Genomic DNA, 11529 nt, shown 5'->3' with positions numbered 1-11529 from the left:
AAATACCCTGAATAATGCATGCCAAAATATTCAAGGCACATATAATTGCTTGCAAGAACCAGTTTGAATTTATAACCCAGAACTGCTCCATTATTTCATTCTATTTTGAAAATACTGTCCCTACTTACAAGCCTGTGTAAACAGTTTATAATGGAAGTGTCAACAGACCCTTCATTATAGCTATATTTGAGTGGCCTCTATCAGATGAGTCACGTTAATGAGAAGAGTGATGCATTTGCATCCTTAGCACTTTCTTCCATCAAGTTAACAGGCAATACCACAGTGCATCATCCTTATCAGCTGGTACACAGGTTCATCTGAGGTTGTAGTCAGCCACCCAGGAGTTCTGCTAGAGGGGCTGCTTCAGATCACTGTAGCAAACGAACACTCTCTGGAAAAGCTAAACAAGTGATTGGCTTCAACATCCATCTCTACTAGTCCTGGGGGGCTGGAGGCGGTCAGTTTGTAGGAAAACCTATATCAGGTTACTACTATATTTATTATATCTTATTTTAAAACCACAGTTAAATAGAGCAACACAATAAGGTTTGCAGCTATTTTATTTACAAGTATACATTTAACACAAAGAAACACAGATATCCAAGCCTAGTTAAGAGTAGTGTAACAATATGCATCATTTTGATGATTATTCTAACCAACAGACTACACTGAAAAATTAATGCCAGTAAAATTCTTGGTCATAATATTAAGAAATACAATATAAACTGAAAATATGATTGCTTAAAATTTGAAAATGGAAGTGAAGCCATTTACACAGGAGTCAGAGTTTAACATAATCTGAGGAAAAAGGCTCCAACCAACTGTGCATCTTTCAGGTTAAACAGAAGAAAAAAGAAGCATAGTTTATCCTTAAAGATAACGGGCAGTTTGCTTCTTCAGGTAGAATGTATTCCCAGTGTTCAGGTTTTGCAGTGGAATTACATTACTGAGCATGACGACTTTCCTTGTGAAGCTGCCCCATCAATCTTTTCTGCCTCCAAAATTATCCTCCTAAAAACATCAACGGCAGTCTGCAAAGAGAGGAGTGTGATTAACATGAAGGCTGCAAATACCACTTACTGAGAGAAAGACAACTTGGTACAGTTTTGCTGGCTACTCTAATAGACAAATGCATACTCAATTTATCGAGTCAGGTCTCAAACAAATATGGTAGGATTTGGGTAAGTAGGAAATCTAGGTGTATTGAAATATTTACCACAAGAAACTCTTTGGAAAATGGGGATAACCCAATATACATGCTTACATGGGGAAACATTTTTAAAAATATTCTGCAGAGAACAAGCTTTAACTGAATTGTCAAAAAACCCAAAAAGCTAATTACTATAATTCTGCTTTGTATTGTAGCCATTTTGAATAGTAAGTGCTCTTTGACAGTATTGAAGGCTTACATATTCTGCCTCTCCAAAAGACAATACACAAGTATAAAATTAAATCACATACTCCAAGCAATACTACTACAATTCAGACTAGAAGAGACATTATCTCTGTAAAGCAGCAAGTAATTTAACATCAAAAGGAGAGGAAAAAAATGGAGGAAAGCAATTCTAATTGAAATTAAAAAAACAATTCAGTAGAGGGTTGGTTTTAAGCGTCTTGAGTCCTTTCGTCATGCATAGTGAATGTTCCTACATTATACTGCTCATTTACATTTTATTGTACGACTACCATCAGAAACTGCCTAGTTTACAAGTATTGTCCGAGATGAGGTGTCCTGTTCAGCTCTACCAGAATGAGGCAATGAGATTTGACACCTGCTGCAGGAAAATCCTCCAGCGATAACAGAAGGAAGTTGAATTTCAAGGGGAAGTATCTAATTTTAACCAAAATCCTTTTGAAAAGAGTTAATATGATCAGATAAACCATAAATATTGCGACAGGGTCACGGCTTACATTATACATATGAAACCTCAAACTGCAAAACAGCAAGCATTAACATATGTTGGTTTCATGTAGCCATATATTATAAGCTTACCACTTCCTTATACGGTTGAGGAAAAAAATCCAAAACCCCTGGAAAAAAAACCCACACAAAAACTGTTCAAATTTACTGTGTGTAGGCATCCTCGTGCACATCCCTTCAGCAGCTAAGAGTAACTGCTATTCTCTGAGCAGGAGTCATCTTTCCAGTTATTGATTCCACTTAGAACTCCTTGCTGGACCCTCCCCTAGGTAGACTGAACAAGCTTAGGCTACAGTAATCACCGGATAACGTTTTTCCAATCTACTTGATGCTATTCTCTCAGATTAGTTAGGAATCCCCTTAATAGTCTCTCCCTCACCTGCTCACCCTATCACGTCCTCTATGCTTTGGACTCACCTTCCAGATGTGGGGAGGACCCACATTGTTATTCTACTGTATACGATCCCGACCTAGACAGTAACTTGGTGGGCAGAATGGATCTGTGCAAGGACACAAAGGAGTGGCACCTTTACTTGGGTCAGAACTAGGTAGGAGCTTAAGTCCTCATCTTTGAGTTACAACCTGCTGGACTAGCAGGTTGTAATTCACAGAAGCTGAACAACTGAATCGGACATTCCTCTTCAATGTAAGTAGGAGCCTGATTCATTAGAGAGTAAAGGTTTCAAACAGATTTGACAGAAGTGGTTGACTGAACATTTGACTAGTTTACAAGGTTTTCATGAAAGCATGAAAAGTTAAGATGCAGAAACGTCAAGCCCTCTTTAAACTTCCCCCAGAGGTTACTCTTCACTTCAAAAATTCTATTAAATGAAGCACCAGTGTACTTATATGGACTGAGAAACTTCAAATAAGGGGGTTTATGTCATGACACATTCAGGTTGAAGCATTATTGAATACTAGCCCACACCGAGAAATAGTCACCCCTTTGCAGAAGTTAATATGCAAAAATGGAGCATTCCACTGCACCTCCTTGTGGGATTCACTTTGTATGGTTAGACTGCAGACTGTAGATAGATTGCTGTGTTTTTGTATATTTTACAGTCACTTTATTAAATATTCCTTTCTACATTATTATCCTAAAGCCAATAGTGATGCTGAAGTTCTCAACTTCATTTTGGGTTTCTGATCAAGTTAAAGACAGACACTGGTATTCTGACTAAGGGACGTTTGGTCAAAAGCTCCCTGGGTATCAATTTTAGTCTATCCAAATGTCATTACTATTATAATTTCACGAGCACCAAATTCAGTTTGTATTGAAAAGAAAAGATATTCCATGTTATATGGAAGCAAATGTATGAGAACTGGAAGAAGCTGGTACAAGAGACTATAATTTGTTTAAAATAAACATGCTGAAAAGCTCTGTGCGCTATGTGTTCTGACCTGGCAGTTATTTCTCCAGTAAGGTACAATTTTTAGTTGGCTCACTTCCAAATAAATTCCACTAGACTCAAATGGCCCCACAATCTTAAAGTAATTATAGTAAGATCATAGCAGGCTGAATTCTATGTATAGCCTCTCTCATATTGAATACCATGTGTTCTGTACCATCTCAGGAACCATTAAAATACTATTCATAAATACAATTTTCCAAGCAATCCAAAGGCAAACTGACATAAGTGGCTGATTAGTCAAATTGCACAATACACTTCCTGTGCAAATTAGATTTTAGCAGAGTTCTGGACAGGATTACAGATCCCATCAACGACTTTCTGCTGATAAATTTTCCGCGGGTGACAACTTAAAGGAAAAATCTAGACTGACCTACAATACACTTAACATTGTTATGTAAACAGTTGAAATTTTATTTTGGCTCTAGTAGACACTATTCTCTACATTCCTGACTGGAAACAGCTATTTAAAAAAAAAAAAGAGCACTTATTCTGTCAAATGAGACGAGACTATATGTTATTTCTCAGCGAGATTGTTCGTCTGGGCCACTCACCAAGATGTAGGTGGCCAGTGAATACATTTCACAGAAAAGATGGGATATTTAACATGTTTTAGTTTGTAGATCCATAAAGAATGTATCTAAGACAGATCAAGAATACATTTTCAAGCTGGTAAATCTTTTCAGCAAAACAAGGTCATGAGACGACAGACAGGTGCCACTGTTGCATGAACAATACAGTCTTCATTGGGAAGCACTTCCCTGCTTCACAGGGGTACTGCGATGCTGTTCAACCCAATTGGTCAGGTCTACACTACAAACTTTTGTCAGGGGCTGGCAAGGAGCACAGTTTGGCTAGCATAAGCTGTGTCTACACTAGAAGCACTTGCCAGCATAGTATACAGATATGGCTATACCAGCAAAGTGCTCCTACGTATAGAACTGGCCTTTGTTTGATGATTGATGGCAGTGGTGATCAGAATTACTGAACTCTGATCAGCTATTTGACCATGTTGGCTTATTTCTAGATTTCAGTTTAGTTTTTTTCGAATTGAGGACAGCACAGCAAGTGGTAGTAGTTAGCATTAAATCCAAACTTTGAGTATAATCAAATCAGGGTTGGGGGAGGGAGAGAAGGGTATTTCTACCTAATCTTACATAAAGTACTAGAGGCTTTAAGTCTGTTTGCTCTTCCTTTGCTGCTAATACACTTGATCATGGAACAATTATATGGCCTAATTACAGACATTGAAAACTACTGAGAACACCATAAACGCATAGTCATGTTCTGCATTTAGGTTTGTGTGAAATGTTTTGCTTGGCTCCACAGTTTGAGTGCTTATGAGTAGGCTTGGCATAAATACATTTTTAAATATAATTTCAGATTTTGTAAAGCATTTTTATTTTTATCAATTTAAGTTTTCACAGTTGCATGAAATTATGGGAGGGTCTGTCTATTTAGTGACAGTAAATATTGTGATTCAAAAAGGTTTTATAATCATTAAAACCAATGGCCATCACCACATGTCAAAATATACAAAGTAAATATTCTTAAAATCAAACTAAGTTCCCAAGCAGCTTTTTTTTTTTTTTTAATTTTATTTTTTTTACATTTTTGCCTATTTGTATGTTTTGATCATCAATGGGGGGGGAAGAGAGAGAGAAAGTGTTGAAATAGATGTTTTAGGACCATTAACAAGCTACCACACAAGAGTTTACTAGACACCTCTTGGGTGGTTCCATTAAACACACCAATTTGCCTTTCCCTGGCACAGTAAGATCAGGCAACGCACTCAGTGTGCAGATCTGACCTTTGTGCTACAAAAAATTGTCCTCCTCAAGGAGGAGCATGAACTAGATTCACTTGTGGTTTGCCCCATAAGCTCCTAATGTGTTTTGGTACAAGGGCATTTTACATCTTCCAAATGAGGAGGAAAGAAAGCCCTAGAATGTGATGGGGAACAGAAGATAAGGGAATGCAGTTGGACTTCAGACACAACGTAACATCTGTTATAATTGTATTTCAAGCTTGGTGTTTAGCTCCAGGGGCAGACTTCTTCAGGCTCTTGTGAAGTCACCACCCTAGAAGCACGCTGACTGCAGTTGGCAACAGGAGATGTATTTCAGAGTTCTCTGACTCTAGCTCCTAGCAAGAGGAAAGTGCAGAGGTCATGGAAGTAGTTCCTTGAGTCCACATCCACAAGCTCGGCACCATGGAAACCAGTACCTATAAGCAATCCTAGATTTGACTATCTGCAGTTACAGCAGGGGATTACATCTTCAGATGCTTTTTCTGCCCACTGCCATCTTGAACTGGACTCCTAAGTACACCAGTTGAGAAGGAGACAAACACTGCAGTTTGTGATCCAGCTATGGCTCTCCAGAAAGAAATCTACAGCAGCAACAGCTTCCTTTGTCTGGTGTTCTATCAAAGGTTGCTGCAAGCTTGGTCAGTGTTCTTGATGTTGTTCCTGGTGGCCCAAATGGGAGAGCTTTGCATTGACTGTAATAGCCTCAGCACTGCAAAATACTGAGTAGCTGATGTGAAGGCCATGTTGGGATGTGATGATCTAAGCCAGTGATTCTCAAACTGTGGGTCGCAACCCTGTTTTAATGAGGTCACCAGGGCTGGTGTTAGACTTGCTGGGGCCTGGTGCTGAAGCCAGAAGTCCGAGCCCCACCGCCCAGGACTGAGGCCAAAGCCTGAGGGCTTCAGTGCTCAGGTTACAGCCCCCGCCTACACAGGGTGGAAGCTCTCAAGCTTTGGCTTCACACCCCCCCAGGGGCTGAGGGTCAGGCTTCAGCTTTGGCCCCGCCATCCGGGGCGGAGCAGCTCGGGCTTCGGTCCCCATTCCCGGGATCATGTAGTAATTTTTGTTGTCAGAAGGAGGAACTTCAACTCCAGTTTTATAGAATCTGGGTAGTCCTCTTTAAGCAAGAAGTCAGCTTTCCTGCAAGCAGGAGGATAAAGGGAGGGTGGAGCATAGTCATAGTCCAGTCCCAATAGTCAGGGTGCTGGTATTATCATGGCCAGAAGACAGCAGCTGGAGAATTTATGAATCTAACCAGAAGGCAAGTGCTCAGGGACTTCTTGCTCCTAAAGGACGCTCCCTTTGTTCACCCAAGACAGCAGCTACCACCCAGAGAACAACAAGTCTTGCTCCCAAGCTAGAGGAAGCTTCTGCCCTCTAAACTGGAGGGGGCTTTAAAATCATGGAAGACAATCTTGGCTCCTCAGAAGGGGGTCCCTATCCCAGAGGTTCCTTGGTGCCAGTGAGAGATCTTGCCAAAGAGGAGGAAGCGTCTCCAGAACCAGTAGGATGTTCCTGTCTGTGGTTCCTGTTGAAAGGGATGCTTCCCTGTCCTGCTCCCTGCCTGATCTCTTTAGTTAAGGGGAGTCTTGGATGGATGCAGCCCTATCTCCCACCTTTTACCTTCCTTCCTGACGAGTGCAAGTCACAAGATCCCCGGCAGCTGCCTACAGTACCAAGGGTGGCTGTCCCAGCTTTGGCCTTTGGAGTACCTGAGCCCCTTGGTAGGCTAGACAGTAATTCTCTGGCTGTAGCCTGAGGCAGCCACACAATGTTGGTGTGTCTTAGCAAGATTTGTGGAATCTGATACTTCTCTGCTCAGTCTTCACTGGCTGGCAAAGGTACTGATCTCTCCGCTTCTTGAAAACTATTGGATTTATCAAGCATATTGCACAGAACAAGTGATGGTTGTGTACTTTGTCCATCTGATGGAAAGGCGCTATACTCAAGCATCTGGACTGGCAGAGGATCAGAAGAAATCATTTACAGCTGATGTTTAGGTTAAGAACCTGCATTACATTATGCCAATACCAATGATTAAAAAAAACCACAAAAACAAGAAAGTCTCCAGTTAAGGTTACTAGGTCATCCCTGATATAAATCTTGTCCAGCAACCTTTATATCAGTAGCAATATCTTTTGTACCAACTTAATTGTTAGGTACTCACTGCAGTTTGGAAGCACCGATTAAAAACAGAATTTTTGCAGGATTCCTAAAGAAATTGGGAGGCTCGTGGAGAAGTTCATACATTTCTGATGTACAATTACTGTTCCTCCCCTTTGAAGCAGAGTCTAATGTGCACAGGTTTGCTACATATTTCAGATGACAGCAAATCATCTAGTAGTTCTGATGTCCAGGCATCAGACAGTACACTTTTTATTATGGAAACATAACAAATCCCATGCCAGTCAGTTAACGAGACTATGTATGTTAGTACAGCACTTTAATATGCTAGGTCAGGGGTGGGCAAACTACGGCCCACGGGCCAGATCCGGCCCCTCAGGACTTTGGATCCGGCCTGCGACACCATGTCCTTGTAGCCCCCAGGCAGGGGGGCAGAGGGCTCCGTGTGTCGCCTCCAGGCACCGTCCCCCGCAGCTCCCATTGGCTGGGAACGGGGAACCATGGCAGCTTCAGGGGAGGTACCTGGAGGCGCGGAAAAGGTAGCACACGCGGCGCCTTCCGCCCCCATCTCCCACAGGGGCCGCAGAGCTTCTGGGAGCGGCGCGGGGCTGGGGACAGGGCAGGCATGCAGGGAGCCTGCACTGGCCCTGGTGTGCGCCACTGTCACCCCGGAGCCGCTTGAGGTAAGCGGCGCCAGGCTGGAGCCCAAACCTCTCCTGTACCCTGCCCCCCAACTCCCTGCCCAAAGCCTCCTGCCTGCACCTCACTCCCCTCCTGCACCCCAACTCCCTGCCAAGCCCCCTGCACCTCTGTGCACCCCCTACTGAACTCCACACCCCTCCTCCACCCCAACCCCCTGACCTGAGCCCCCTACTGAACCCTGCACCCCTTACACACCCTAACCCCATGCCCTGCATACAATTTCCCCACTCAGATGTGGCCCTCGGACCAAAAAGTTTGCCCACCCCTGTGCTAGGTGTTATGAAAAAACTAACTTTATTAAAAAAGCAGGCTACGTAACTAGAGTGTCACTTCAAGTTTCAGAAAGTTATCAATAAGTTCACAATATGAATTAGTGAGCAGTTACAAAAATTTATATTTAGCAATGGGAAATAACTGAATGCCAGCTAGACTTTGTCTAAGAAACGTTGACTGCAGTTAAGTCAGATTTAGCTTAAAGAATTTGTTCTAGAGTGGAGCATTTGTATACAACTTGTCTACTAAAAACCACTTAGCTGCAAGTCTATTACTCACTGAAGGATTTTACAGGACATTTACAATCTTCATATTTTTGCACTACTCTGGAACTAAACCAAAGAGTGGCATTAAACTTGCCAAAATCTAAACCAAGAATTCAAGTACTACAAAAATTAAATCGTGACTTCCTTTGGATCTGCAGAAGATTTTGAAAGATTTGTACAATCAGTTTTCTTGACTGGTGTGGAGAAAGTAAATAAGGAAGTGTTTATTCCTTCTCATAACACAAGAACTAGGAGTAACCACATGAAATAGGCAGCAGGTTTAACAAAAACAAAAGGAAGTATTTCTTCTCACAACACATAGTCAACCTGTGGAACTCCTTGCCAGAGGATGTTGTGAAGGCTAAGATTATAACAGGGTTCAAAAAAGAACTAGATAAGTTTATGGAGGATAGATCCATCAACGGCTATTAGCCAGGATGGGCAGGGATGGTGTCCCTAGCCTCTGTTTGCCAGAAGTTGAGAATGGGTGACAGGGGATGGATCACTTGATTACCTGTTCTGTTTATTCCCTATGAAGCCCCAAGCATTGGCCACTGACAGAAGACAGGACACTGGGCCAGATGGAACTTTGCTCTGACCAAGTTTGGCCATTCTTATGTTCTTTTGCCCTGTGGAAACTGGATTTTCTTGACTATCCACTGCCAGCAGCACAAGTTCTGGCAATTACATGTATGAAAGAATAGAAGAGGTATGATTTTTACCAGGAAACAAGGTTCCACCTTGCAGGATTGTCTGTTTGGTTGCACAAAGAACTTCAGGAAAGATACAGAGTTGATTCCTAATTTTAGGTATAGAGAGGTGCTAGTGAACTTTCCACCAGCACACGGGTCAGCCTGGAGCCTTATTCTTCATCACAAAGCAATCTGATACTGTTCCTCTGACCCCATCATGAGCCTCGATTCCATAAGGCAAAAAAGTTTGTTACAACCAAAGCAAAAATGATATTTTAGTACAGACAGCCAGTATTTCAAACCCGCAGCCAGTTAAAATGAACTAGGGAAGAGGTCAAGGAACATTATAGATTAAGCACTATATGCAGCCACGAGAATTGATGGCTCCCTCCGCACCCTCACAATTTGCAGATACTCCAGAAGGAAGAGCCTGCAATGGGAGGAAAATGGTACATCACCAACATCACCGCTAGCTTTTCTTCTGCCTGCATGAGAGAGGCATCCTGACCCTAGAGGCTCCTGGTGTCGACTTGCTGGGAATGCAGCCTGCATATCCCTGCCAATGAAAGCCAGGCAGGGGGAACCACCCGGTGTGAGAGGTGTGTTGATGGAATCTCAGGAAGCAGATATGAATTGCAGGTGGTGGCTCATCTCTACATCATCCAAGAGCACAAGGACTTTGACAGGGCACATGTCAACATTTGAGATGGAGGATGCTAGCCAACAGAGGACTACAGCAGCACCAGAGGAGAAAGAAGAACCAGCTGCTCTATGTGGAGGAGTAGCTGCTGGCCACTTTGGGCAGTAGACAGTGCTCCGCACCCCAGTATCTGCTTCTCACTTCCTGGAAGTGAGAAGCAGACCTCAATTACTGAAGGGGAGCCACATCTGCCCCCAAGACTGGCAGGCTCATAGCCACCACACCCAAGAGGCAGTGGTGTAGGGTGCCAATGGTCAGGGTTTCCCTTCTGAGGGGACAGAGGCATCCATCTGCTGACCCAATGTACCAGAAGGTGTACTGCCTGCCTGAAGCTCACACCAGGGACATTACAGAAAGGTTGGCGCAGCTCATCGGTACCTCTACCTATGACTCATTCATGTGGGCATTAAATGTTACTGCTTATCACCCAGAGAAGATCAGCAATGACTAAAGGCTCTGGAAGTGAGGGTCATGGAATTGGGAGTGCAGCTTGTGATATTGTCCATTCTCTCAGTTGAGGGCTGGGCCCAGATTGGGAGAAGCGCATCCAGTAGACAAATGCATGGCTAGGCAAGATGGTGTTGATGGGAAGGCTTTGGCTTCCTCAACAATGGAGTGCTGGTCTGAGAAGGAGGGCTGCTGGGAAGAGAGGGGGTCAGCCTGATCAAAAAGATGCTCTTCCCCAACTCACTAACCTAGTGAAGAGGACCTGAAACTAGGCTCAAAGGGGGCAGGTGAGACACTCACAGGTAAGCAAAAAAAGGAGACCTTAAAAAGGTCTAGATTTTGGGGTGGAGGGGCAGACATGGAAAATTACAAGAGGTTCATAGGAGGAACAAGAAAATCAGTGGGGGAATCTGATTAACAACTTAGATGTCTATACACAAATGCAAGGCGTATGAAGAACAAACAGGAAGATCTGGAAGTATTAGTACATATGCTAAATTATGACATCAGAAACTTGGTCAGCTAAGTCTCCTGACTGGAATACTGGTATACAGAAGTAATGCTTGTTCAGGAAGAGCAGGCAGGGAAAACATGGGTGTGCTGTTGCATTTTATATCAAGAATATATACCTTGCTCTGAGTCCAGAAAGAGGTGAGAGGCAGATGAGTCTCTGGTAATGATAAAAGGGAAAAAATCATAGGGATGACCGCACAGTAGGGGACTACTATAGACCACCAAATCAGGAAAAGAAGGTGGATAAAGCATTTCTAGAACAAGCAACAGAAATATTCAAAACCACGAGACCTGGTAATTCTTGGGGACTAACTACCCAAACATCTATTGGAAAAGTAATATGGCAAAACACAAAATTTCCATTAAGTTTTTGGAACATATTTGGGACAACTTTTCTTCCAGAAAGTGGAGGAAGTAACCAGGACGACAGCCATTTTATACTTGATTCTAACTAGCAGGGAGTATTGGTTTCAAATATGAAGAGGGAGGCAATTTGGGTGAAAGATCATGAAGTGATCGATTTTATGATTCTAAAGAAAAGGAAGCAGTAGAATAAGGACAATGGACTTAAAAAAAAAAAAAGCAGACTTTAACAGACTCAGAACTGATAGGTAAGGTCCCATGAGAAGAAAATCTAGGATAAAGGGAGTTCAGGAAAGGTGGAAGTTTCCC

The 11529-nt window shown here is 42.7% G+C and overlaps 1 protein-coding gene across 1 annotated transcript in view; it reads right to left on the bottom strand.

Annotated features, from left to right (window-relative positions):
- Nucleotides 1–542: 542 nt before the first annotated feature.
- The window catches only part of RHEB (Ras homolog, mTORC1 binding), a 55696-nt gene continuing 44709 nt past the window's right edge, over nt 543–11529 (bottom strand). The window contains exon 8 of the mRNA XM_045003268.1: nt 543–1031. Coding sequence (XP_044859203.1) covers nt 939–1031 — 93 coding nt within the window. The 3' untranslated portion in view covers nt 543–938. The remainder of the gene's footprint in view (nt 1032–11529) is intronic.

The sequence above is a fragment of the Mauremys mutica genome, chromosome 2 (assembly GCF_020497125.1).
Source record: "Mauremys mutica isolate MM-2020 ecotype Southern chromosome 2, ASM2049712v1, whole genome shotgun sequence".
NCBI lineage: Eukaryota > Metazoa > Chordata > Testudines > Geoemydidae > Mauremys > Mauremys mutica.
This window is presented reverse-complemented; position numbering and strand designations above follow the sequence as displayed.